Consider the following 26,905-nt stretch of genomic DNA (forward strand, 5'->3'; position numbering starts at 1 on the left):
GTAACAAACCAAGATTGATTTCTGTGTATCCAAGTTCAAAAGATTTTATATATATATATATATATATATATATATATATATATATATGGGAAATGTTCAGCAACCTAAGTTTTACCACACACTTTAACAAACGTTTTTTGTCCTACATGGGTTAAAAGTTTTGGAATGAGCTGATTTTTGGTGAGGATGATCTCTATGATTAGAAGATCATCCTCCTCAAAAATCAGCCCATTCCGAAATGTTTAGCCCCATGTTTACATGTTGAAAAATCGTGGACCGTCCATTTTTTGTAAATCATTTTTTATGGGGTTAGAAGTTTTGAAATGAGCTGATTTTTGGTGAGGATGATCTCGTCACCATAGATATCATCCTCACCAAAAATCAGCCCATTCCAAAACTTCTAACCCAGGTAAGACAAAACACATTTGTTAAAGTGTGTGGTAAAACTTAGGGTGCTGAACGGGACCCTATATATATATATATATATATATATATATATATAGGTCGAGTTCCTGCAACACACATTGCGACACACATATAGACAACATGTTTGTCTTATATGGGCAAAAATGTTTGGAATGGGCTGATTTTTTGTGAGGATGATCTCTGTGATGAGGGGATCATCCTGGCAAAAAATCATCCAATTCCAAAACTTCTAACCCCATCAAAATTGATTTACAAAAATTGGACGGTCTATAATTTTTCAACAAAAATTGGACGGTCTAGAAGTTTCATAATGAACTGATTTTTGGCAAGGATGATCTCCTCACCACAGAGATCATCCTCACAAAAAATGAGCCCATTCCAACATTTTTGCCCATATAAGACAAAACACGTTGTCTATATGTGTGTTGAAATGGTTGTCGTTTGAACTTGACCCTATATATATATATATATATATATATATATATATATAGGGTCGCATTATTACGACCCCCTTTGCGACACACCTTTTTATCTTATATGGGCAAAAATGTTTGGAATGGGCTGATTTTTTGTGAGGATGATCTCTATGGTGAGGGGATCATCCTGGCAAAAAATCATCTCATTCCAAAACTTCTAACCCCATCAAAATTGATTTACAAAAATTGGACGGTCTATAATTTTTTAACAAAAATCGGACGGTCTAGAAGTTTTGGAATGGGATGATTTTTTGCCAGGATGATCCCCTCACCATAGAGATCATCCTCACAAAAAATCAGCCCATTCCAAACATTTTTGCCCATATAAGACAAAAAGGTGTGTCGCAAAGGGGGTCGCAAAGGGGGTCGTAATAACGTGACCCATATATATGGGTCGGGTTTCATAGACTCACATTGCGACACATCATTTTGTCTTATATGGGTAAAAATATTTGGAATGGGCTGATTTTTTGTGAGGATGATTTCTATGGTGAGAAGATCATCCTTGTCAAAAATCAGCTCATTATGAAATTTCTAGCCCCATGTTTACAAGTTGAAAAATTTTAGACCATCCAATTTTTGTAAATCAATTTTGATGGGGTTACAAGTTTTGGAATGAGATGATTTTTTGTCCTCATCACAGAGATCATCTTCACAAAAAATCAGTCCGTTCCAACATTTTTGCCCATATAAGACAAACGGTGTGTCGCAATGTGAGTCGTAATAACGCCATCCTATATATATATAAAATTAATTAATTAATTATTTAATTCTTGAATTTTTTTTACTTTGGTTTGGTTGAATTTCAAAATTTACTGGGGGAGTTGATTAAAATAAGCTTAAGAAATTAGTTAACTCGAATTACAAATAAGTTGAATTGCCTTGGTTAAGTTTCAAAACTACTAGACTAATTTTTGAAACATGATCTTGACCTGAGATTGATAATAGGTTACGCCATTGAGTGGGCCGAAAATTTATGATCAGTGGGCCAGGAAATCTAATGCCACATGACAAGTCCAGGAGGTTGCAAGTGGAGTTGCAACCCAACTCGTCGGACTACAGGATCTACATTTGAATTATACACTTATTATTAATTTATTTAAATTTGTAAGACTTTTTTTTTATTCTAAAACTAAATCACGTGCCCTCGTGATTCACTGCTAGGTTGTTTGGTTGAAACTTTAAAAAGTAAAGAAAACCTAATGTAACCTTTTTTTTTAAATTTTCTTAATCATACATGTGGATTTCGTGCCAAATTAGGCAATTTGGAAAGGATTTAATTTAAATAAATAGACCTTGTTTTCTTTCCTCAAGTGTTATAGATATGTCACCAATTAACTTGTTGAAGGTTACCAAATTTCTATAAAATGGAATTAAAGGTGTTTGGGACATTTTCTTGATGATTACAACGAACGGCTGGCATGGAATACTTTGAGAATCCCTAGGAAATCATTTTCCATGTCAACGATTAGTTGCACGTTAGAAAAGTAAAAAAACGTGAGGAAAGATTTTGAATGGTGTGTGTGTGTGTGTGTGTGAAAGCAGCCATATTAGGCTATTATGTCAAGTTTGACATGGCTACTCAGCATAGTGGGATCTATCGACCCGATTTCTACGTGTCAACCTGTCACTCTCTCCAATCAATTTTCTGCACACCACTCTTTGGGTACCTACTGACATAAAAAAAAACCATCTTTGATTTTTGTCCATCGATTTAAGAATTTTTTATCAACGATTTTGTAGACAAGTGCGTGGCTAATTTGAAGTTCTTGATGAAAACAAAAAAAACCTTAGTCAATGGCTAGGCCTAGAAGTTCTTAATCAAACATTTTTTGATTGGTAGATTCCATTAAAAATTTGACTAATTCCAAAGAAAAATCCCGGGGGAGGGGGATTTTGTTTTTCATTGTGATTCTTATTACGTTGATGTGGTAGTCATAGATATATTTCCTTGAGATACAAGTAAAAAAGTATCTATGGTTATATGCACACCTCTAAGTCAAAAATGTGAGAATCATAGGAAATCCCACTGTCACCCCCGCATTACTCAATTCCAAATCCCATCATCATCATTATCTATTGTTACTTGTTTGACCCAAAATCGAATTAGGCTCAATTTTAAAAATCAAACAAATTTGAGATGATTCTTTGTAGTCATATTGATATCATTTTTGAATGAGGCGAAATGTCAAGATTGAAATTTAATCTCTCTCTCTCTCTCTTTTTGGTTCACAAATTTAAAATAAACTTCCAAATTGTCCAGGATTGATACGACTCAATCACCCTAGTCTTCTCCGACGAGCATCTATAAAAGTACAATACATAAATGGTGGATATGATGGTGTTGTTCACTAACTATACAAGACTTTTAATTAGGGTGGCCCTTGAGATGATGCATGAGTAGAACACTTTAATGAGATTTGTCGAGTAAGAAGACCCCAAGTCTTCGAACCCTAGTGGCGTAATGTGTTTAACATGCAAGTTGGGTCTATCTTGATCACGAGATTCAAAGTCATCCCTCGTCAAATACAATATTTTCCTCATTTCATTAAATAGGCAAGTTGATGATCAAATAAGTGGTCCAAATCCAGTATTGAAAATGTGACTTTTTTCTCCACAAAACTCATGGGACACAAATGTAAATTTATCTCATTAGGTCATCACTTATGCAAGATCAAACTACTTGTAGGATTGACATATCTTCCAGCTATTTTCAGGCCCACATCACCATGTTACTTTATTATTCTTTATATTTGTCAACTACAAATATAAAGAGAAATAAAAAAGATTAAAATATTTTATCTATATGTATTTATATGAAGGAATTAAGAAGAATCGTGATAATTTGATTATCCCACCTGGCATATTCAATTGACTCTCCTAATATTATAAATTCGTGAATTGTAGATCTATACATCTCGAGATACATGATTCTCTTGAAATATACTTTTGTATGAAAAAGTACAATTGTATATTTTGAAAATATACAAATCTACTATTCTCGAACTTGTCACGTTAGAGGAATCGAGGTAGTCAGATTATCATGATTCAATTAAGAATAATAATAAAATATTAAAATATATTTAGATCAGATTTTTTATCCAGCCGTATCCAATCCAAATTTCTTATTTATTATTATTTTTGACTGATTCCGAGATTGAATATATTTTGCATCATTGCCGGCCGTAATTAGAATTGTTGGCGTTGGGCTTTTTATATTTAGATATTAAACAAATTCATTTATAAAAAAAAGTGCCCATTTTTCTAGTGACGCCGTCAAATTTCTAAGGCATGCCCAGCTTTAAAGAGACTTTAAAAAAAAATTTAAATTCACTTTTATTTTAGTGGATCCAATCACATGACTCATCGTCATGGTTCCCAAAAAGTTAGACCACGTGGCATTCTTTGGTGGCTACTACAGCTTCCATTTTACTCGAGCAACGCTGCACCACACGTTTCTTCCACTTCTCATAGCCTAAAGAATCGGCAGACTTTAAGCTCTTTCTACGCACGTTGGCGTATAATACGCACCTCCAACTAACACTCAACATACGCGACATTACCGTTGGTGTTCAAATCCAATGCACCTATGATAAAATCTTATTTACTGATTCCAACGACCACTTCATATTACTACACGTGGCACATGCAGTCGACAATCTACCGACCACTCGCACGGTGTATTAACATTGACAGATGGCACTCACTTCGTTGGACAATACTAACCATCGATCTTGTGGACTGGGCCATTTTCAAGATTTGTTTGATCAACATGAGACCAATTACATGCATGTTATAATCATCCGATCAAATTATCAAAAATATGAGTCCAATGATCGAATCATCATTATTTAACCAATTTATAATCCACCCACCTCCCCAAAGGAAAAAAATTACATCAGCGAAATCAAAATTCCAATGAGTGAATCCAACGGCTTAAATCTTAGGGTGCACCAAAATTCCTTGTTCATGCATCTTAATGTAGATTCCCTTGGTCAACTAAAAGTGATACAAAAAATGTACAAGCATTCCATGAGGTAAAGTCGGCGTTAGAGAGGAAATTAAATAATGTTTAGAGAGAGAGAAAGTCAAAGGGGTATCACCGTCATTTGAAAAATTCCTTTGAGCGACTAAGTAAAATTGGAGTGTTTCTCATCAGCCCAAAGCCTTAGAAAAGTAATCCTTTGACTTCTATCCTCTCTGTCTCAAAAACTCCGTGTTTGACTTTCAGCCTAAACTCCACGTATATAACCATCCTCTACTCTTCACAAACTTCCTCAAACCCATCTACAACTTCCCAATACTACTCATTTCCTATATACCTTATACTTGAAAAAGATTCAATTGTTGGATCCAAAATCATTCTGTCAGTCTAGAAATAAATTAGATTCCAATTATGGATCATATTGATATTCCTTCTTACTTTCTTTGCCCAATTTCTCTAGAAATTATTCGAGATCCCGTTACACTCACAACGGGGATTACCTACGACCGGGACAGCATCGAAAGATGGTTATTTTCAGGCAAGAACAATACGTGCCCGGTAACCAAACAAGTCTTGTCAGATACCGATCTAACTCCGAACCATACTCTTCGTCGATTGATCCAGGCATGGTGCACCCTCAATATTTCTCATGGTATCGAACGTATACCAACACCGAAGCCACCCGTTGATAAATCACAAATTATCGAACTCATCAACAATGCTATGGTCCCTCAATCTCAGATGAAATCTCTTGGGAAGCTAAGATCGATCGCTGCGGGAAGCGATAGAAACAAGAGGTGTATGGAGTCAGCAGGTGTAATTGAGTTCTTGGCTTCAATTGTGAACAATACCGCCAATTGTATACCGATAGAAGAGATGATGGAAGATGGAGTTGAGTTCACAAGAGCTAGTGATGAAGCTCTAAGCATTCTTCATAATCTCCATTTATCAAAACATGGACTTAAGACTCTAGTTGGCAAAAATTGTGAATTTATTGAGTCTTTGGTTCAAGTTTTGCGTCATGGAAATTACCAATCTCGGGCTTACGCCGCATTGCTCTTGAAACCAATTTTCGAAGTCACTGATCCAATCCATTTGATCAGTTTGAAATCAGAATTATTTGTTGAGATTGTGAATGTTTTACGTAATCAAATCTCACAACAAACATTGAAGGCAGCATTGCAAATACTTATTGAGATTTGTCCTTGGGGACGAAACAGGATTAAAGCGATTAAGGCCGGTGCAGTTTCTATTCTAATAGAGCTTCTTCTCGAGAGGTCAGAGAAGAGAGCTGCTGAGATGATCATTGTGTTGTTAAATCAATTATGTGGGTGTGCAGAAGGGAGATCTGAGCTTTTAGAGCATAAAGCGGGTATCGCCGTCTTATCAAAGAAGATTCTTAGGGTTTCACCGGTTGCAAGTGAAAGAGCAGTGAAAATAATTTCTTCAATTTCAAAGTTTTCTGCAACTTCAAGTGTTCTTCAGGAGATGTTGGAGGTTGGTGTTGTGTCAAAGTTGTGTTTGGTGCTTCAGGTAGAGGGCACCACCAAGACTAAGGAGAAGGCCATAGAGATCCTTAAGTTGCATTCTAGGGTTTGGAAGAATTCCCCTTGTATTCCTTCTCATTTGCTCTATTCATATCCTTCTTGATTTAGATTTTAGAGAGGAGTTCTGTTCCTTATTTTTGTGTATAAAATTGGATAAATAATAGGGTTTATCATTTATATGGGCATGAAATTGGTTCGCAATAGAAATATAATTTCTTCCCCAATTCGTAATATTGCTGTATTGGGTATTTTGGTACTTGTTCCCATTCATATTTCATGTAGTTCTTTTGGTAGATCACTTTCAATGTTTTAAGAATCGTCATATTCTGACTACTCCATGTGGCAAACTCAATCGACTACCCTGACATGACAAGTTTGGGAATCGTAGATCTGTGCTCCTCAAGATACACAGCTGCACCTCCCCATAAAAAAAGTGTATCTCAAAGGAATCATGTATCCTTAGGAGAGCAGATCTATGATTCCTGAGCTTGTCACGTCAAATAGTCGATTGAGTTGGCCACGTGGGGTAGTCAGAATATCACAACTCATTTTAAAACTCAAAATTTATTTGAACATCCATCAAGTTGAGTCAACTTAATTACTTATGTGTAAACCTCCAAGGACCGGTAAGATGGCCAAGAGTACTACTTCCTAGAGCAACTCCCAACACATGACCTATCCCCAATCCATCCCCTTTCAACTGCTATTTTGGGTTCTAGAGTCTAAAACAAGTGTCTCCAACCCACTACCTATCCTTCATCATTTTTTAGGTAATGGGATTTTGAGTACCCAAAAGAGGTACTTTCCACTTGGTTACCCTCTTCTTGGAGGAAACAAAATTTGGGCAATTATATTGAAAATAAGTCAATTTTATAAAATTTGAAATTTGAGTTGAATTAAAAAAAATTGAATAATTTATGGGTAGCATGGTTGGAGTGCATACCCCATAGATACTTACAATTGCTACCGGCTCATAACCACTAAATGACCCATAAATGGGCATGAGTATATGTAATTGAGTTGGAGATGCTCTTAGAAAGTGGAGGCCTTGAGTTCGAATCCCCCCTTGGACTCAGAAGGATGTCCCGTTCTTATAGAATAGGAATAGAAAGATGTCTACATGGCACTATTTTGTTAAGAGTTTAAGAAACATCGGACTCCAAACCAAGTCATTTTTCTATAGGGTATGCATCCCTATGTATTTATTTTCCAATAAAAATGTGCCACGTAGACTCCGTATTTTGTTATAAGAATGGGATACCATTACGGAGATTTCATCCCAAGATTTACTTGGTGCGTGTAGAGGGAGAGACTGCACATACCCCAAGGATTAATCTTGGTACTTTAGAAGGCTTTGATACTTTGATCCCAAAACAAAATAAAATTAATTATTTGCCAGTAGACTAGGATGAGAGAATATAACATATATATTTAAATAATTAATTTAAATTAATTAAAAGCTTAATAGCTTAGTAATACTAGTTTTGTACGCTTCATTTTTTTTGTTGTCCTAAAATGATAAAATTTAAAAGGTCATACAATTTTTTATATATTTAAAATTAAAAACCCATCACATAAACATTATCAAAATATTATGGAACGTGACATCACTAAAAATGTACCACATAGACATCATAGGTTGGTATAGGAATGGGGCACCATTTAGGATCGTGACTCAATCGAATGTGACCAGCGTCGTAGAGTTGGGATCCATCATGCTAACTTCCATGTGCCCATGTGACAAAACACTTTGGAATCCTTTCATGGCTACCATTGGATTTTGATAATCATTGATAAAAAAATCTCTCACGATCACAAAATCCAAGGGTTGCATTTACATTCTTAAAAGGATAAATTGAAGTTTATAAATAATTACATTGTGTAAATTAAAAATTTCTAAGCATTCTAAGTGTGAACTATCACGTTGGTTACAAACCTAGATTGATTTCTGCGTATCCAAGTTGGAAAGATTATATCCATTTGCTTGCTAGATCTTCAACAATCGTTTTTGAATTGACTTGGTTGAGTTTCAAAACTACTAGACTAATTTTTGAAACATGATCTTGACCCGAGTATGATAATAGGTTACGCCATTAAGTGGGCCGAAAATTTATGATCAGTGGGCCAGGAAAGCTAGTGCCACATGACAAGACAAGTCCATGAGGTCACAAGTGGAGTTGCCACCCAACTCCTCGGACTACAGGATCTACACTTGAATTAGACAGTTATTTATTAATTTATTTAAATTTGTAAGATTTTTTTTTTTTTTATTCTAAAACTAAATCACATGCCCTCGTGATTCACTGCTAGGTTGTTTGGTTGAAACTTTAAAAAGTAAAGAAAACCTAATGTACCATTTTTTTAAAATTTTCTTAATCATACATGTGGATTTCATGCCTAATTAGGCAATTTGGAAAGGATTTAATTTAATTAAATAGACCTTGTTTTCTTTGCTAAGTGTTATAGATATGTCACCACTTAACTTGTTGAAGGTTACCAAATTTCTATAAAATGGAATTAAAGATGTTTGATTACAACAAACGGCTGGCATGGAATATTCTGAGAATCCCTAGGAAATCCTTTTCCATGTCAACTGTTAGTTGCACGTTAGAAAAGTCAATAAACGTGAGGAAAGATTTTGAATTTTTTCTTTTTTTTTGATTGTCGAAGCAGCCATATTAGGCTATTATGTCAAGTTTGACATGGCTACTCAGCATAGTGGGATCTATCAACCCGATTTTTATGTGTCAACGTGTCACTCTCTCCAATCAATTTTCCGCACACCACTCTTTGGGTACGTAGTGACATAAAAAAAACCATCTTTGATTTAAGAATTTTTCATCAACGATTTTGTAGACGTGTGCGTGGCTAATTTGAAGCTCTTGATGAAAAAAAAAAAAAAAACTAGTCAATGGCTAGGCTTAGAAATTGTTAATCAAACATTTTTTTTTATTGGTAGACTCAAAAGTACATTGAAAAACTCGACTAATTCCAAAGGAAAATCATGGGGGATTTTGTTTTTCATTGTGATTCTTACTAAGTTAATGTGATAGTCATAGATATATTTCTTTGAGATACAAGTAAAAACATCTACGATTATATGGGCACCTCCACGTCAGAAATGTGAGAATCGCAAGAAATCCCAATGTCACCCTCGCATTATCAATTTCAAATCCCATCATCATCGTTATCTGTTGTTACTTGCTTGACCCAAACCGAATTAGGCTTAGTTTTAAAAACCAAACAAATTTGAGATGAATCCTTAAAGTCATGTTGGTATCATTTTTGACTGAGGTGAGATGTTAAAATCGAGATTTAGTCTCTCTCTCTCTCTCTCTCTCTCTTTTTGGTTTACAAATTTGAAGTAAACTTCAAAATTGTCTGAGATTGAGACTATTCAATCGCCCCAGTCTTCTCCAACAAGCATCTATAAAAGTACAATACATAAATGGTGGATATGATGGCGTTGTTCACTAACTATACAAGACTTTTAATTAGGGTGGCCCTCGAGATGATGCCAAGAGTAGAACACTTAAATGAGATTTGTCAAGTAAGAAGACCCCTAGTCTTCGAACCCTAGTGGCTTAATGTGTTTAACATGAAAGTTGGGTCTATCTTGATCACGAGATTCAAAGTCATCCCTCAACAGATACAATATTTTTCTCATTTCATTAAATAAGCAAGTTGATGATCAAATAAGTGGTCCAAATCCAATATTGAAAATGTGACTTTTTTCTTCACAAAACTCATGGGACACAAATGTAAATTTATCTCATTAGGTCATCACTTATATAATATAAAACTACTCGTAGGATTGACGTATCTTCCAGCTATTTTCAGGTTCACATCAACATGGTAATTTATTATTCTTCATATTTGTCAACTACTACAGATATAAAGAGAAATAAAAAAGATTAAAATAATTTATCTATATGTATTTATATGGAATTAAGAAGAATCGTGATAATCTGATTGTCTCACCTGGCATACTCAATTGACTCACTTGATGTGATAAGTTCGAGAATTGTAGATATGTATATCTCGAGATACATGATTCTCTCGAAATATACTTTTGTATAGAAAAGTGCAATTGTGTATTTCGAAACATACAAACCTACCATTCTTGAACTTATCACATAAGAGGAATCAACTGAATATGCCACGTGAGGTGTCAGATTATCATGATTCAATTAAGAGTAATAAAAAAATATTAAAATATATTCAGATCAGATTTTTTATCCAGTCGAATCCAATCCTAATTTCTTATTTATTATTATTATTATTATTTTTTTGACTGATTCCGAGATTGAGTATATTTTGGATCATTGCCGACAATAAGTAGAATTGTTGGCATTGGGCTTTTTATATTTAAATATTCAACAAATTCATTTATAAAAAAAAATTGCCCATTTTTCTTGTGACGCCATCAAATTTATAAGGCATGCTCAACATTAAAGAGACTTAAAAAAAAAATTTAAATTCACTTTTAGTATAGTGGATCCAACCACATGACTCAATGTTGGTTTATCTTCATCGTCATGGTTCCTAAAATAGGTAGACCACGTGGCATTCATTGGTGGCTACTACAGCTTCCATTTGAAAAAGCTTCTTATAATATAATAAATTTACTCGAGCAACGCTGCACCCACACGTTTCTTCCACTTCTCATCGCCTAAGGAATCGGCTGACTTTGTACGCACGTTGGCGTATAATACGCACCTCCAACAAATACTCAATGTACGCGACATTACCGTTGGTGTTCAAATCCAATGCACCTATGATAAAATCTTATTTACTGATTCCAACGACCACTTCATATTACTACACGTGGCACATGCAGTCGACAATCTACCGACCACTCGCACGGTGTATTAACATTGACAGATGGCACTCCCTTCGTTGGACAATACTAACCATCGATCTTGTGGACTGGGCCATTTTCAAGATTTGTTTGATCAACATGAGACCAATTACATGCATGTTATAATCATCCGATCAAATTATCAAAAATATGAATCCAATGATCGAATCATCATTATTTAACCAATTTATAATCCACCCACCTCCCCAAAGGAAAAAAATTACATCAGCGATATCAAAATTCCAATGAGTGAATCCAACGGCTTAAATCTTAGGGTGCACCAAAATTCCTTGTTCATGCATCTGAATGTAGATTCTTTGGTCAACTAAAAGTGATACAAAAAAAATGTACAAGCATTTCATGAGGTAAAGTCGGCGTTACAGAGGGAAATAAATAATGTCTAGAGAGAGAGAAAGTCAAAGGGGTATCACCGTCATTTGAAAAATTCCTTTGAGCGACTAAGTAATGTTGGAGTGTTTCTCATCAGCCCAAAGCCTTAGAAAAGTAATCCTTTGACTTCTATCCTCTCTGTCTCAAAAACTCCGTGTTTGACTTTCAGCCTAAACTCCACGTATATAACCATCCTCTACTCTTCACAAACTTCCTCAAACACATCCACAGCTTCCCAATACTTCTCATCTCCTATATACCTTATACTTGAAAAAGATTCAATTGTTGGATCCAAAATCATTCTGTGAGTCTAGAAATAAATTAGATTCCAATTATGGATCATATCGATATTCCTTCTTACTTTCTTTGCCCAATTTCTCTAGAGATTATTCGAGATCCCGTTACACTCACAACGGGGATTACCTACGACCGGGACAGCATCGAAAGATGGTTATTTTCAGGCAAGAACAATACGTGCCCGGTAACCAAACAAGTCTTGTCAGATACCGATCTAACTCCGAACCACACTCTTCGTCGATTGATCCAGGCATGGTGCACCCTCAATGTTTCTCATGGTATCGAACGTATACCAACACCGAAGCCACCCGTTGATAAATCGCAAATTATCGAACTCATCAACAATGCTATGGTCCCTCAATCTCAGATGAAATCTCTTGGGAAGCTAAGATCGATCGCTGCGGAAAGTGATAGGAACAAGAGGTGTATGGAGTCAGCAGGTGTAATTGAGTTCTTGGCTTCAATTGTGAACAATACCGCCAATTGTATACCGATAGAAGAGATGATGGAAGATGGAGTTGAGTTCACAAGAGCTAGTGATGAAGCTCTAAGCATTCTTCATAATCTCCATTTATCAAAACATGGACTTAAGACTCTAGTTGGCAAAAATTGTGAATTTATTGAGTCTTTGGTTCAAGTTTTGCGTCATGGAAATTACCAATCTCGGGCTTACGCTGCATTGCTCTTGAAACCAATTTTCGAAGTCACCGATCCAATCCATTTGATCAGTTTGAAATCAGAATTATTTGTCGAGATCGTGAATGTTTTACGTAATCAAATCTCACAACAAACATTGAAGGCAGCATTGCAAATACTTATTGAGATTTGTCCTTGGGGACGAAACAGGATTAAAGCGATTAAGGCCGGTGCAGTTTCTATTCTAATAGAGCTTCTTCTCGAGAGGTCAGAGAAGAGAGCTGCTGAGATGATCATTGTGTTGTTAAATCAATTATGTGGGTGTGCAGAAGGGAGATCTGAGCTTTTAGAGCATAAAGCGGGTATCGCCGTCTTATCAAAGAAGATTCTTAGGGTTTCACCGGTTGCAAGTGAAAGAGCAGTGAAAATAATTTCTTCAATTTCAAAGTTTTCTGCAACTTCAAGTGTTCTTCAGGAGATGTTGGAGGTTGGTGTTGTGTCAAAGTTGTGTTTGGTGCTTCAGGTAGAGGGCACCACCAAGACTAAGGAGAAGGCCATAGAGATCCTTAAGTTGCATTCTAGGGTTTGGAAGAATTCCCCTTGTATTCCTTCTCATTTGCTCTATTCATATCCTTCTTGATTTATATTTTAGAGAGGAGTTTTGTTCCTTATTTTTGTGTATAAAATTGGATAAATAATAGGGTTTTATCATTTATATGGGCATGAAATTGGTTCGCAATAGAAATATAATTTCTTCCCCAATTCGTAATATTGCTCTATTGGGTATTTTTGGTACTTGTTCCCATTCATATTTCATGTAGTTCTTTTGGTAGATCACTTTCAATGTTTTAAGAATCGTCATATTCTGACTACTCCATGTGGCAAACTCAATCGACTACCCTGACATGACAAGTTTGGGAATCGTAGATCTGCGCTCCTCAAGATACACAGCTGCACCTCCCCATAAAAAAAGTGTATCTCGAAGGAATCATGTATCCTTAGGAGAGCAGATCTACGAATTTCGAACTTATCACGTCAAGTAGTCGGTTGAGATCGTCACGTGGGGTAGTCAGATTATTATGACTCATTTTAAAACTCAAAATTTGTTTGGACATCCATCAATTTGAGTCTAGCTTAGTTACTTATGTGTAAACCTCCAAGGGCCGGTAAGATGGCCAAGAGTACCACTTCTTGGAGCAACTCCCAGTACATGACCTATCCACAATCCATCCCCTTTCAACTGCTATTTTGGGTCCAACCCACTACCTATCCGACACCACTTTTTGGGTAATGGGATTTTGAGTACTCAAAAGAGGTACTCCCACTTGGTTACCCATCTTCTTGGAGGAAACAAAATTCGGGCAATTATATTGATAATAAGTCAATTTTATAAAATTTGAAATTTGAGTTGAATTTAAAAAAATTGAATAATTTATGGGTAAGAGTTATGGGTATCATGGTTGGAGTGCATACCCCATAGATACTTATAATTGCTACCCATAACCACTAAATGACTCATAAATGAGCATGAGTATAGGTAATTGAGTTGGATATGCTCTTAGAAAGTGGAGGTCTTGAGTATGAATCCCCCCTTGGACCAGAAAGATGTGCCGTTCTTATATAATAGGAACAGGAAGATGTCTACATGGCACTATTTTGTTAGGAGTTTAAAAAACATCGGACTCCAAACCAAGCCGTTTTTCTATAGGGCATGCATTCCTATGTATTTATTTTCCAATAAAAATGTGCCACGTAGACTCCTTATTTTGTTATAAGAATGAGATACCATTATAGAGATTTCATCCCAAAATTTACTTGGTGCCTGTAGAGGGAGACTGCACATGCCCCGATTAATCTTGGTACTTTAAAAGGCTTTAATACTTTGATCCCAAAACAAAATAAAAATTAATTATTTGCTAGTACACTAGGATGAGAGAATACAACATATATATTAAAATAATTAACTTATGTTAATTAAAAGCTTAATGGCTTAGTAATACTAGTTTTGTATGCATCATTTTTTTGTTGTCCTAAAATGTTAAAATTTAAAAGGTAATATAATTTTTTATATATTTAAAATTAAAAACCCATCATATAAACATTATCAAAATGTTATGTAATGCGACATCAATAAAAATGTGCCACAGAGACACCGTTGGTTGGTATAGGAATGGGGCACCGTTCAGCATCGTGACTAGCCTCGTAGAGTTGGGATCCATCGTGCTAACTTCCATGTGCCGACCCTCGTAGAGTTGGGATCCATCATGCTAACTTCCATGTGCCGACGTGACAAACACTTTGGAATCCATTCATTGACAATGTGTCTAACTGGGCCCAGTTTTAAACCATGTTTGACCCACTCTTCACACTAAAATCACCATTCAAAATCAAAAGGACTTTCTATAAGGTGGACATCGAGATAATGGAAAAAATGCAACACTTTGATGAGATTTGTCGTGCAAGGGGACCCAAGTCCATTTACAGACTTAAATGTTGTATAACAATTAACAAGTTGGGTTGATCAAAGATCACTAGATTCAAAGTCGTCTCTCATGAGATACAACATTTTTCGTAGTTCATCAGAGAGATTAGAAGGTGGCATATGTGCAAATGCACACATATTAAAACTTATTTATAATTTAAAATATTAATTAAATGATTATTCAAGATTACTTAGTAAAAAAGATAATTTTAGAATTTTGAAAACTTATCACTGTAATTTTAGAATGGCAGGATTACAATTTTCTTAGCTTCTGATTAAAATATCTCTAATTATATCATGTTTAAGTATAGAAGTGGGGACATTTGTGAGATCCAAATTTTAACACATACTATTCTTTATGATGATAAAGAAGATAAGTTCAAAAAAAAGCCCCCCAATGAGATTAAAAGATTGTGCTTCAATCATATTACAACATTTCAATAATTGACAAAAATGCAACAAATTGGCATACGACTCCATTTATCTAATATATAGTTGACATCAAATTTTTTATATACATGAATACAACAAAGTCTTGCTAATGACGTATCTATTTATCTTATAATGCGAGGCGAGTATCTCGCACCAAACTCAGCCATAAACTATAGAGAGAGAGGAGAGAGAGAGAGAGACTTTAAATTTTAAAAGACGTATCTATTTAAACGTCGTTTGAGGTTCTTCATTAAATTATTTATCAATAAAAAAAAAGGTTCTTCATTAAATTAAATCAACGGTTGAGATGGGTTAATATTCCTAGTATTTTCTAATCAGTTTTTTTCCCTCTAACACGTTTGGTGTTAGTAGTTTGACCTAGCCGACACTTAATTCACACGACCACAAAGACTTATTGTGTTACACGTAGTGCGTAATTAGTGGATATATACAGGACCCACCACCAACACGGTGCATGCATCACTCGCAGAAAGTCCTCCTTCATTATAACCATCCGATCAATCTGTCACAAAGATGGGTCTGATCAAGATTCAATTATAGAGATATTCTATTGCCACACCAATTTTTTTAAAATTAAGATACATATGAATTGGTGTGGTATAAGTAAAAGTTTATGTATCAATAGCAGCTCTCTAGTTATACCATCAACCCCTTAAAAAAAAAAAAAAAAAAAAAAAAAAAGCAAAAAAGAAAAGAAAATCAGCATATCAACGCTAAGCAGAGTGAATCTAACAGCTTAAAATATTTGGGTGCACTAGAAGTCCATGTACCTTCGTCCTACTGTATATTTTACCGGTCAAAAAAAAGTGGCACGAGTATTTCATTCTGTAAGTGTCCGCGTTGTTTGACCTCTCTCTGTCTCAACTTCATGTATAAACTATAAAGGCATCCACTTCTCTTCACAACCCAACCACAACTCTTAACTACTTCATCTCCTATTTTCTAGCTTATATTTCTAAAAGCTTAAAGTCTCCAATCCAAATTTGTCCTTGATTCATCTCATCTCTTCAAGTTTCTTAGTTAGATTCCAATTATGGATCACATCGATATTCCTTCTTACTTTCTTTGCCCAATTTCACTAGAAATCATGCGAGATCCCGTTATAATCACGACGGGGATTACTTACGATCGTGATTGCATCGAGAGATGGTTATTTGCAGGCAAGAACAATACATGCCCGATCACAAAACAAGTCTTGTTAGATACCGATCTAACTCCAAACCATAGTCTTCGTCGATTGATCCAAGCATGGTGTACCCTCAATGCTTCTTATGGTATCGAACGCATACCAACACCGAAGCAACCCGTTGATAAATCCAAAATTATCAAACTTATCAACACCGCTATGAACTCGCAGTCTCAGTTGAAATCTCTTCAGAAGCTAAGATATATTGCAGCGGAAAGTGATAGGAACAAGAGGTGCATGGAGTCTGCAGGAGTAGTTGAGTTCTTGGTTTCAATTGTGAAGAATGTCACCAATCCTACACCAACAGAGACACTAGAAGATAGGGTTGAGTTCATCACAAGAGCTAGTGATGAAGCTCTACGTATTCTTCATAATCTCGATTTATCGGAAGCAGGTCTTAAAACTCTAATTGGAAAAAATGGAGAATTTATTGAGTCTTTGGTGCAAGTTTTGCGTCATGGAAATTACCAGTCCCGGGCTTATGCAACATTACTCTTGAAACCAATGTTCGAAATTGTCGGTCAAATCCGCTTGGTAAATTTGAAATCAGATTTATTCTTCGAGATTGTAAACGTTTTACATGATCAAATATCACCACAAACATCCAAGGCAGCTTTGCAAATACTGGTTAAGATTTGTCCTTGGGGACGAAACAGGATTAAAGCTGTTGACGCTGGTGCAGTTTCTCTTCTAATAGAGCTTCTTATCGAGACGTCCGAGAAGAGAGCTTGTGAGATGATCATGGTGGTGCTAGATCAATTATGTGGGTGTGCAGAAGGAAGATCTGAGCTGTTAAAGCACAGAGCGGGTATCGCCACTGTGTCAAAGAGGATTCTAAGGGTTTCACAGATTGCTAGTGAAAGAGCAATGAGAATTATTTCTTCAATTTCAAAGTTCTCTGCAACTTCAAGTGTTCTTCAAGAGATGTTGGAGGTTGGTGTTGTGTCTAAGTTGTGCTTAGTGCTTCAAGTAGAGTGTACCATCAAGACTAAGGAGAAGGCCAATGAGATCCTTAAGTTGCATTCTAGGGTTTGGAAGAATTCCTCTTGTATTTTCCCCCTTTTGCTGTCTTCATATCCTGCCTGATTTAGATTTTAGAGAGAATATAGAGAGATTTTGTACTTTATTTACAATCTGAAAAAGGGTTAAATTCCACGTCAAGGTTTGTCAAATTTAACCCTTTTTCATGTAGTGTTTAAAAGAGTCGTGTCAAATTTACCCCTTTTTTTCACATAGAATTTTTGTTTATAAAATTGGATAACTAATAGGATTATATCATTCATATGGGCACGAAATTAATTGTTTCACTAATTTGTAAAATTTCATTAGAATATACTTTGGTGGGTCTTTCTAAATATTCCAAATTTACTTATGCGTTATATGAAAAATAAGGACATCTAATCTATGTTTTAAAATCCAAAAGTCCACTCTACTCCGATGTTCTTCAAGTTAACTCAACTTAATTAATTACTTGCGAATCAACTTGGGCGAGTCACTATTTTTATTTTTTTTGCCAAGCAAGCGAGGAAATTTTATTAAGAAGAAAAGAAAGGGCGAGTTAAGTTGATAAAGGTATGAGGAGAGTTGATCCCATGATCTAGATTCAAATCCCATTAAACCTACCTTCACGTCTGTTGACCTACCAACCCCTTAGTTTGTTTTGCCAAAAAAAAAAACAAAAGTAATAAACTAACTAAATAAAGATTGACTAAGATGGTTTGGGAATGCCCAATGAATTCTAATTACAACCCTAACGAGAATAAATATTCAAGTTTAACATCCTAGAAGAGTGGTAGTGATAAAGTGAAAGAAAATGAGAACTTGCCGTCAATAATAGAAGACTTCACTCTTAAGTAGACTGGAATGGATGAACATGGATGATTTGTTTAATTGACACAAAATCTGTGATGTAAGGCTTTGTTGTTGTATCTTAGAAGTAGAGATGACAATTTTTTCTTCTATTCTTACCATCCACCCATATAATATTCAAATCCAAAACAAGTAAATTGAAGGAGAGAGAGAGAGAGAGAGAGAAGAGAGAGAGAGAGAGAGAGAGAGAGAGGATTTTCTTTGAAAGAGGAAATGGATTCTATGAAAAAAAAAAAAATAGAGAAGAATTGACGAAGGCTATATTAGCATTTGTGCAGTGTTCTTTGATAAAATTTAGGTGGACTTAATCTGGATGGTTAATCAGGAAGTGATTTTTTCCTCACTTAGAATTTTGAACTTTCACTCATTCTTGAAGAAGAAAATGAAATATTTTTGAAAGAGAATCTAAGAAGCAAAAGATTAAGAGAGAAAGTTTGGCATTTATTTATTCTTATTTGACATATTATATTTAACCTTAGGGTGATCATTTAGACATATCCCCCTACATTTTACTGAATATTAGAGATACCCCTTTATGTTTTAAATTGATGACATCCCTTGATCTCAGACTTCTAAATAGACTATGATAAAAAGACTCAAATGCCCTCATCTTCAACCTCTAGTCAAAAATCCTAATTTTTTCTCAAAATTCTTCTTCTTCAAGCTCTCCAATCTCCATGCTATGTCTACTAAATTTTATGTATAATTTTTTTTTTTTTTCAGCCTAGAACCAACCTTTTACATAAAACCCTAGATTTTTCTTCCTTAAATCAATCGTCCTCCAGCTCTTCAACCTCTAGGGTAACTTTAATCCATTCAACCTTATCGTTAACCATTATTTTCTACCATGCCCCCTTCGTAGAAAATCCAAGATTAAATTTTATTATTTTATACTTCTTCAATAATTGTACCTTGCCTTGAGATTTAAAAATTGCAAACATGATGTAAACAAAATCTTAAGATAGATGATAATGGTTAAAATTTTTATGCAAAAAAGGAGAAGACTGGTTTTGAGGAAAAAAAAAACATAGGTTTTTGACTAGAGGTTGAAGATGAGGGCATTTGAGTCTTTCCCTCTTAATCTAGGTAGAAGACTAAGGTCAAGGGATGCATGTCATCAATTTCAAAACATAGGGAGTATCTCTAATATTGAGCAAAATGTAGGAGGGCATGTCTAAGTCACCTTTTATTTCGCTATATTTCCACTAATTTGCTAAGCAAATGATGTGCTATATCAAATTTTTGGTGTGGTAATATAATGTGTCATTTATATATATTTTGTGATAATTTTCTATAATCCAATAAATTTCATCTTGAACTAACTACTTTGATGCCTATTTCTGATTACAACCGGATGTTGTTGGAGTGTATCATCATTTGCAAACCATGTCCTTACTAACCTTTTGCCTACATTCAATCAGAAGTCTGCTGCTGAGTGTCGTCTCCCAATACATTCGGTTCGGACCACTAATGTCTAATTGCTTGAGATGTGGAAAACTTGAGACGCAGATTGTATGCACCCAGCACTACGTCATATTGCGGTTATTGCGACTGTAGAAATGCGCTAAAAACGACTATTAAAGGTTGTCGTTAATTACGACAGTTTTTGACTGTCGTTTAAACGTCGTTTCATGTAATAAGTAAAAGTTGGGGTGCCGATAGTCATTTTAACAAAAATTTTCAGACAGAAGCTCGACTTCTGCCATTGACGAACTCTCTTCTCTCACTTTTACTCTCTACTCATCGCTGTCTCTCCTTTCACTCTCACTCTCACTCTCACACGACTGCTCTTCTCTTTCGTTCTCTCTCAAATCCGTCGCTCTTCTCGAATCTCTTTTCTCGGATCTTACTTCTCGAATCTCTTTTCTCGGATCTTACTTCTCGAATCTCTCTCTCTCTTGGATCTCTCTTCTCGAATCAACTCTCTAAGTCTTGATCAAGTGTTTCTCTATCTCACTCACTCAGAATCGATCAATTTTTTTTCATTTTGAAAAGTAAATCGATCGGATTTGTTTTTGGAAATAAATTGATCGAAAGATTTTTGCTCGATCTCTCACTCACAGAATCTGTGATTTTGAAGACGCAATCAGATTTTGATTTGCAAGTTTTAGGGCATAATCGATCGGCGTTTGATCGAAAGTTTTAGGGCTTTGTTCGATCTCCCTCCCTTTGCTTGGTTTGTGGTCGAATCTTCGGGTATGTTAAAGTTTTTGATTGAATTTAAGATTTTTCTTAATTAATTTAAATGCTTTAATTTTGCATTCAACATTTTAGATTATTCTTGTGTGATTTTGAAGGTTTTCCTTCATATTGTCTTTCCTTCAAATTAATGTGCACCAACTGTTTGTAAAAATTCGTAAGAGAATCAAATCCATTACACGTACGCTATGCTTTGAAATTTCATAGTAGAACATCTCCATAATTAACTATTTACTTTTCTTCTAGTGATATTTCTTGTTTATGAACCAAGTTATATTTATGTTACTCAGACTAAGACATTATCAAAACTTTAATATATATATATATAATTTTCATTGATGGAGATCCTGACTCGATAACGATTTCTTATTAAGTACCTTAGGTTTTTTTGTTCCAACAATTAATCTTGAGCAACCGAAAAATGCTACGGTCATTATAAGTCAAAGTTATATATTGCAGGATCTGCAGTGTTGGGACCTGCACTCCTGTAGGATCATTTAATATCCTTTTTATTCTGTTTAAAATTTTAAAATATTCATGATTTCTTTCTAATTAAGTTTATTTTAAGGAACCAATAAAATGCACAAGGAAAATTGCAGCCTATGGGTATGTTACACCAACAAGTGCGACTCAAAAAGTAGAACCTTCAAATTCAGGAGAGACTAAGACACATGAATCAAGAGTGGAACCCAACTACAATAAACCAAAATCTGAAAAAAAAAAAAAAAGAAAAAAAAAGAAAACTATCCTTATTGATAAATAATTAGTCAGTTTTTTCTGTTGAACTCAATAAACAGTCTAAGGTGGTCCCAACCTACTTGCATCAAATCAACTCCATCATCTGTAATTAAGCTATTCTTAATTTAACAACTATAATAGTGATTTTCAAGCAACCAAAACAGAATACAGGCCCAATTCCAATTAGAAGAGGTAACTATAACTTTGTATTTGATACATAGTATTCTGTTGTTAACTATTGATATTGCTTGTATTTGGATTCCCTTACATAGTATTCTGTATTTGTGTTGTCTATTGTTGACCTACACAACTAGCAAGAAATCTAGTGTGAGAGGCAGAACCAACACCAACTATTCAGATATCTCATGCTCAGCTGAAGAAAAGACACTTGTAATTGGTCTTGCAGCAGATTCTGGGTGTGGGAAGAGCACTTTCATGAGGAGATTGACAAGTGTGTTTGGTGGTGCAGCAGAGCCACCCAAGGGTGGCAATCCAGATTCCAACACTTTGATCAGTGACACAACTACTGTGATTTCTTTTATTTTTATGATAAATTTAATGTTTTTTCTCTCTTTTTATAATTGGTGGAATTTTTAAAGAGATTGTTGAATAGAGAATTTTGTTGTTGGATTAAAGTCTTAGCCTTGGATTTACATCACATGTTGTTCTTTTTTGTTAATGACAATGTTCTAGATATTTTTGATGATTCATGTTTGACAAATAGAACAAAAATCTTTTATTAATGTTGAAGTGGTTTTCATTCTTTTATTTGTGTTGTCTATCTAGTCTAGAAGAACAAAAGAGAGATTAAATGCAGTTAATAATATTTATAAAAAAAACATTTATTGAAGAAGTGTTGTTGGAACCTTTGGATCAGTTATCTTCCATCACCATTTGTCTTTATGAGCAAAGATCATAGCCACCTTTGATGTCATTCTATTTTGCTCTGTTTGTTTCTAGTGTCTGTTACTGATGTTTTGGATGTTTGTATGTGATGTTGTGGAATTTTCCCAAACGAAAAATGGACATTAATTAATCGTTGACACCACTGTTGTAGGGATATTTTTTCTGAAATATGTGGCAGCAATAATTATACCCAATACTGACTCTATCACTTTATTGTAATTGCAGGAAAATGTGAAGTTACTGAAGCAAATGGGAGTGGATGTGTACAGATTCTCCATCTCTTGGAGCAGGTTACTGCCTAGTATGTTCTTCAACTAGTATCTTGTGTGATAAAATTCTTAAATTGCAAGATACATCATCATGTAATATTCTAACATAATCACTTGGCAAGGCATTACTATCGAGCAAAAGATAAAAAATCTTTTTCAATAGCATCTTAAACATGACATTATTCTCCATTAATGAATTTCTTTGACTTTTTGAATTTTAATTAAACTCTGGGGACTTGTCGTGTCTCTGATTTTTCAAAGCCAGTGTGTTGCACACCCAGTACTGGTATCAGACGCTCACTCCGTGTCCATGTTCTTGTTACATAGAATGATTTTGTTCTTAGCTTTACTGATTAAAATGTTTCGCCTACTCAGAATCGTTTCCTGATATTCATTTTTATTGGCTTGCTACAATGATATTCATTTCTGTCTTCAGTGGAGTACTTAACACATGGAATTTTGGTAATTTCCAAAAGAAAATCCTGGAATATGTAATCCAGAAGAGATATCATATGGGTTTCTCTCTGTCAAACAGGGCTGTAGAAAAACACATGCAAACTTTTCTCCACCGAGAGAAGAAAAAGGTTAGTTAGAAGTCTCTCACGATTTAAAAAAAAAAACCCCATTCCTTCTCTTTTTGAATCCACATTTGGTGAATCCTATAATTTATATGTAATTACAGTTGCCTTCATTTATTGATTGGTTTGGTTGGTGCACTTGGGATGCTTTCTACACTGATGTCACAGCTGAGGGTGTCCAAGAAGGTCTCAAGAGGTAAGAAAATAAGGACTCTCTCTGTCCCTGTATGGTGGGTAGTTAGAAGTTCCTTTCAGGGGTCATGGCTCAAAACACAAGTGGGTGAAAATTTTCCAGGGTTTGAACTTTTTTTCTTTTTTATACTTCAGACCAAAGTAAATTGTTATGATAGAACAATAGATCGCAACCAAAGTTTTTTCACACATTGTGAATATGAGAAAGTAAATTTTACTAAGCTAGAGTTTTTGATTGGATTGTTGGACAGTTTATTGGAGGGAGGGACTCCTCCACATTTCTTGATCATTGATGATGGGTGGCAACAAATTGGTAATGAAGTCAAAGATTCCAAGGACTATGTCGTTCAAGAAGGAGCACAGTATGATCTCTCTCTTACGAATGGCAGAGAAATGCTAGCAATAATTAATGCTTTAGATTGAATTGTGGCGGCATTCAATTTCTTTTTCTTTTCTTTCTGTTTAATTTGATCCTAAATTATGTGGTTTATTCTTTTGTTGGTCTTATACAGATTTGCCAGCAGACTTGTAGGAATAAAAGAAAATGAAAAGTTCCAAAAGAATGACAAGAACAATGACCAGGAACGAGGTCTTAAGCACGTCGTGGATGAAGCCAAGCAACATCACAACGTCAAGTAAGTATCAACGATTCCCTCCAAATCCAACATACTCTTCCGTTCTTCAGATTTGCTATTCTTGCTTGATGAAACTTATTTTTTAGTGAATGGATGAGAGTAATAACCAATTAGCTATGGTTTGAAGCTTTTGTGATTTTAGGTATTGGCCTAGTGAGTGTGGGTTAAATACACTAGTCATCTCGACCACTTTTATTAATATAATCCTTTACTTATTAAAAAAAAACAACATTTGGGCTTGAGTAGCAAATAACCGAGTTGCCTTTCAGATATTCATGTATTCCTCTTATCATGCAAGCTCTAATGATTGGGACTTGATGATAAGGTGTGAGGAAGAAGATACAATATGAGTACCCAAGATGAATTCTTTACAGTTCCAATTTTTTCTGTTTTATTAGGTGATTTTAAATATTTAATAGGAGTCACAATAAACTGACTCGAAAAAAGCTACTCAAAATTCACTTGCTGATGTGTTCCATACACACATCTACGTCAGAGAATCAGCTTATGATTATTCATTTAGTATTAAAGGAAATCCCAGAGCTATTTATAATTGGTTTTAATACATAATCCACCACGTGGGTGTGGCGATAGTAGCTGAAAAGGTTTGCATTGTCTGAAAATGGTCTTTTGGATTCTGTTTGTTCTTAAGATTATGTCACCTTCATGGGAGATGACTGACTTTTGAATTTCTTTCATGAAGAATATAGTCATTAACTTACTTACCTCTTGAATTGCCTGTTGAAGTTTGTTTCGTTCACTGCAGAGATGCATTCCGATTTTCCTTGATGAAGATATAGTACATCAATATTATAATGGCTACTGTAACAACATCTTGTGGCCTCTTTTCCATTACATCGGGCTTCCACAAGAAGATCGTCTTGCAACCACCCGTAGTTTCCAATCGCAGTTTGATGCTTATAATAAAGCAAACCAAATGTTTGCTGATGTGGTAAATCAGAATTATGAAGAGGGGGATGTTGTTTGGTGCCATAATGAGTGCACTCATACTTGGCTCTGTGTTTTGGAATGTGGGCTCAAAAAGGTAATTTTCTTATTTGGTCCTACTTGTCGGTCGTTCTTGTGTGTCCAGATTTTTCGTATCTAATCCTCATTTTGAATTCTATTTTCAGATATTTTTCTAAATTCCATTTCTAGTGGGGATTGAGATCAAAATGGAAAGACTCGTAACATTTAAACAGCAATGGCTTAACATGTTCTAAATGTTTTGTAGGGACACACCACAAGACTTGATCATGGTTATGGGAGCTCTTTATTCTCCGTGGTTGTTAATTGTTTGACAACGTTAAATTTGCATAATTGTTTGATTTTGCTTTCTAAAAATAAATAATTTATAGTAGATGGTTGAAAATAGTTAGATTTATGAAAGTTGAAGATGAGGGGCATTCGGGTCTTTTCATGTTATTAGTTGGGGTGTAGGTCATCAATGTCAAAACATAGGGGTATATCTAACATTTAGCAACATGTGAGGGGGTCAGGTATAAAATAAATTTTTTTTAAAAACAAAATACCCTATAGCGACCGTCGCTATATCTCTATTTTACTGTCGTTTTTTCCGACTGTCTTGGACAATCGTTTTTAAAAAACTACTCCTTTTAAAACGACTCATTTTTCGACTGTCTTGGACAGTCGTTTTTGGCGTATTATGACGTAGTGCAGGGTGGAGGATTGCAATGCTCCTCCCACACCTCAACACATACCGCATATAAGTCTCAATTCAAGAAAATTTTAAAAAGAAAAATGCTGCAGTGCATAGAGAACAATTGATTTTTTTACAAACATCTCAAGAAAAGAAATCTGTGGTTTTCTGTGCACTACCATGTGGAGGTATGCTCAAACCCATAAATGCTCTTCCCTCTTATCCGAGTGTAACGAAGTGTCCTGCACAGTCACATGAGCATTTTCCTTTGTAATATTGTAATAAAGAGTCGTGCTGGGGTTACACAAAGGTAGACACAGGGGTGACACAATGATTTAGTGTTGTGCACATTAGCGTAGATGCTTTTTCACGAGATGCAAGTAAAAAGCATCTACAGTTATGTGTGCGCCACCACATCATTTGTGTTACCTTTGTGTTTCCTTATAATAAAAGGTCACAAGGTCCATGCCACTGCATCATCCTTGAGATTCCATTGTTGAATCTAGAGGATTTTCTTTTATCTATGACTGCAACACACTTTGATGAGCTTTATCTAGTGAGAAAATTAAGTCTGTGGGCCTACTAGCTTGAATTTGTAAAACAAGTTCGGTTGATCGAGATTCAAAGTCGTCTCTGATCTTATACAACTTCTTTCAAACTTCATTAATTAGACAAGTTGATAATCAATTAAGAAGTCCCCATCTAGCTTTAAAGATGGTGTTTTCTCATCCTCTTTTTATTGGGCAGAAATGTGCTTCTGCCCAGTAAAAATATGACAAATCACCATACTACAGACAAGAAACTTTCCCCGTAGGACTGGCATCAGCTAGCAGTTGACCAATCTGTTTACTTCAAAACCATATGAAATATAGCTATAAGTCTCAGCTTTAAAGTGAGTACTGCTCAAATTTATATTATTTTCAGGCACGGGCCAACCTATAAGAATATGCTATTGTTAGAATACTTCATGTAAGTATTTTAATAAGATGTATTGTATTACAATACATTGGATTGTAGATAGGACTAGATTTAATATTTAAGATAAAATATATTAGATTTTCTTTACTAGTCTCTGTATAAACCCAATTGGGTCTCTTTGATCAACAATCAATCTAAAGGA

The 26,905-nt window shown here is 35.1% G+C and overlaps 1 protein-coding gene and 3 pseudogenes across 4 annotated transcripts; all 4 read left to right on the plus strand.

Annotated features, from left to right (window-relative positions):
- The first annotated feature begins 5,197 nt into the window (after window positions 1-5,197).
- LOC147385436 (E3 ubiquitin-protein ligase PUB22 pseudogene) lies at window positions 5,198-6,620 on the plus strand (annotated as a pseudogene).
- A 5,262-nt stretch (window positions 6,621-11,882) lies between these two features.
- On the plus strand, window positions 11,883-13,455 carry LOC147385437 (E3 ubiquitin-protein ligase PUB22 pseudogene; annotated as a pseudogene).
- A 3,012-nt stretch (window positions 13,456-16,467) lies between these two features.
- LOC147385438 (E3 ubiquitin-protein ligase PUB22 pseudogene) lies at window positions 16,468-18,021 on the plus strand (annotated as a pseudogene).
- Window positions 18,022-20,203: 2,182 nt separating this feature from the next.
- Window positions 20,204-25,583, plus strand: LOC147385439 (putative galactinol--sucrose galactosyltransferase 2). Of its 4 annotated transcripts, XM_086424194.1 has the most exons (6): window positions 20,204-20,804; window positions 22,677-22,752; window positions 23,256-23,304; window positions 23,403-23,494; window positions 23,742-23,852; window positions 24,003-25,583. In XM_086424194.1, the coding sequence occupies exons 3-6, from the start codon at window positions 23,272-23,274 to the stop codon at window positions 24,127-24,129; spliced, it is 363 nt and encodes a 120-aa protein (XP_086280320.1). In that variant the 5' UTR covers window positions 20,204-20,804; window positions 22,677-22,752; window positions 23,256-23,271; the 3' UTR covers window positions 24,130-25,583. The 4 variants fall into 4 exon arrangements, 2 of the variants coding, with proteins under 2 accessions (XP_086280320.1, XP_086280319.1); XR_015172245.1 differs by lacking the exons at window positions 20,204-20,804; window positions 22,677-22,752 and having other exon boundaries at window positions 22,992-23,304; window positions 24,003-25,170; window positions 25,259-25,582; XR_015172244.1 differs by lacking the exons at window positions 20,204-20,804; window positions 22,677-22,752 and having other exon boundaries at window positions 22,992-23,304; window positions 24,003-25,170; window positions 25,360-25,581.
- Window positions 25,584-26,905: the final 1,322 nt, after the last annotated feature.

The sequence above is a fragment of the Akebia trifoliata genome, chromosome 14, assembly GCF_017979445.1.
Source record: "Akebia trifoliata isolate Shusen 1 chromosome 14, ASM1797944v1, whole genome shotgun sequence".
NCBI lineage: Eukaryota > Viridiplantae > Streptophyta > Magnoliopsida > Ranunculales > Lardizabalaceae > Akebia > Akebia trifoliata.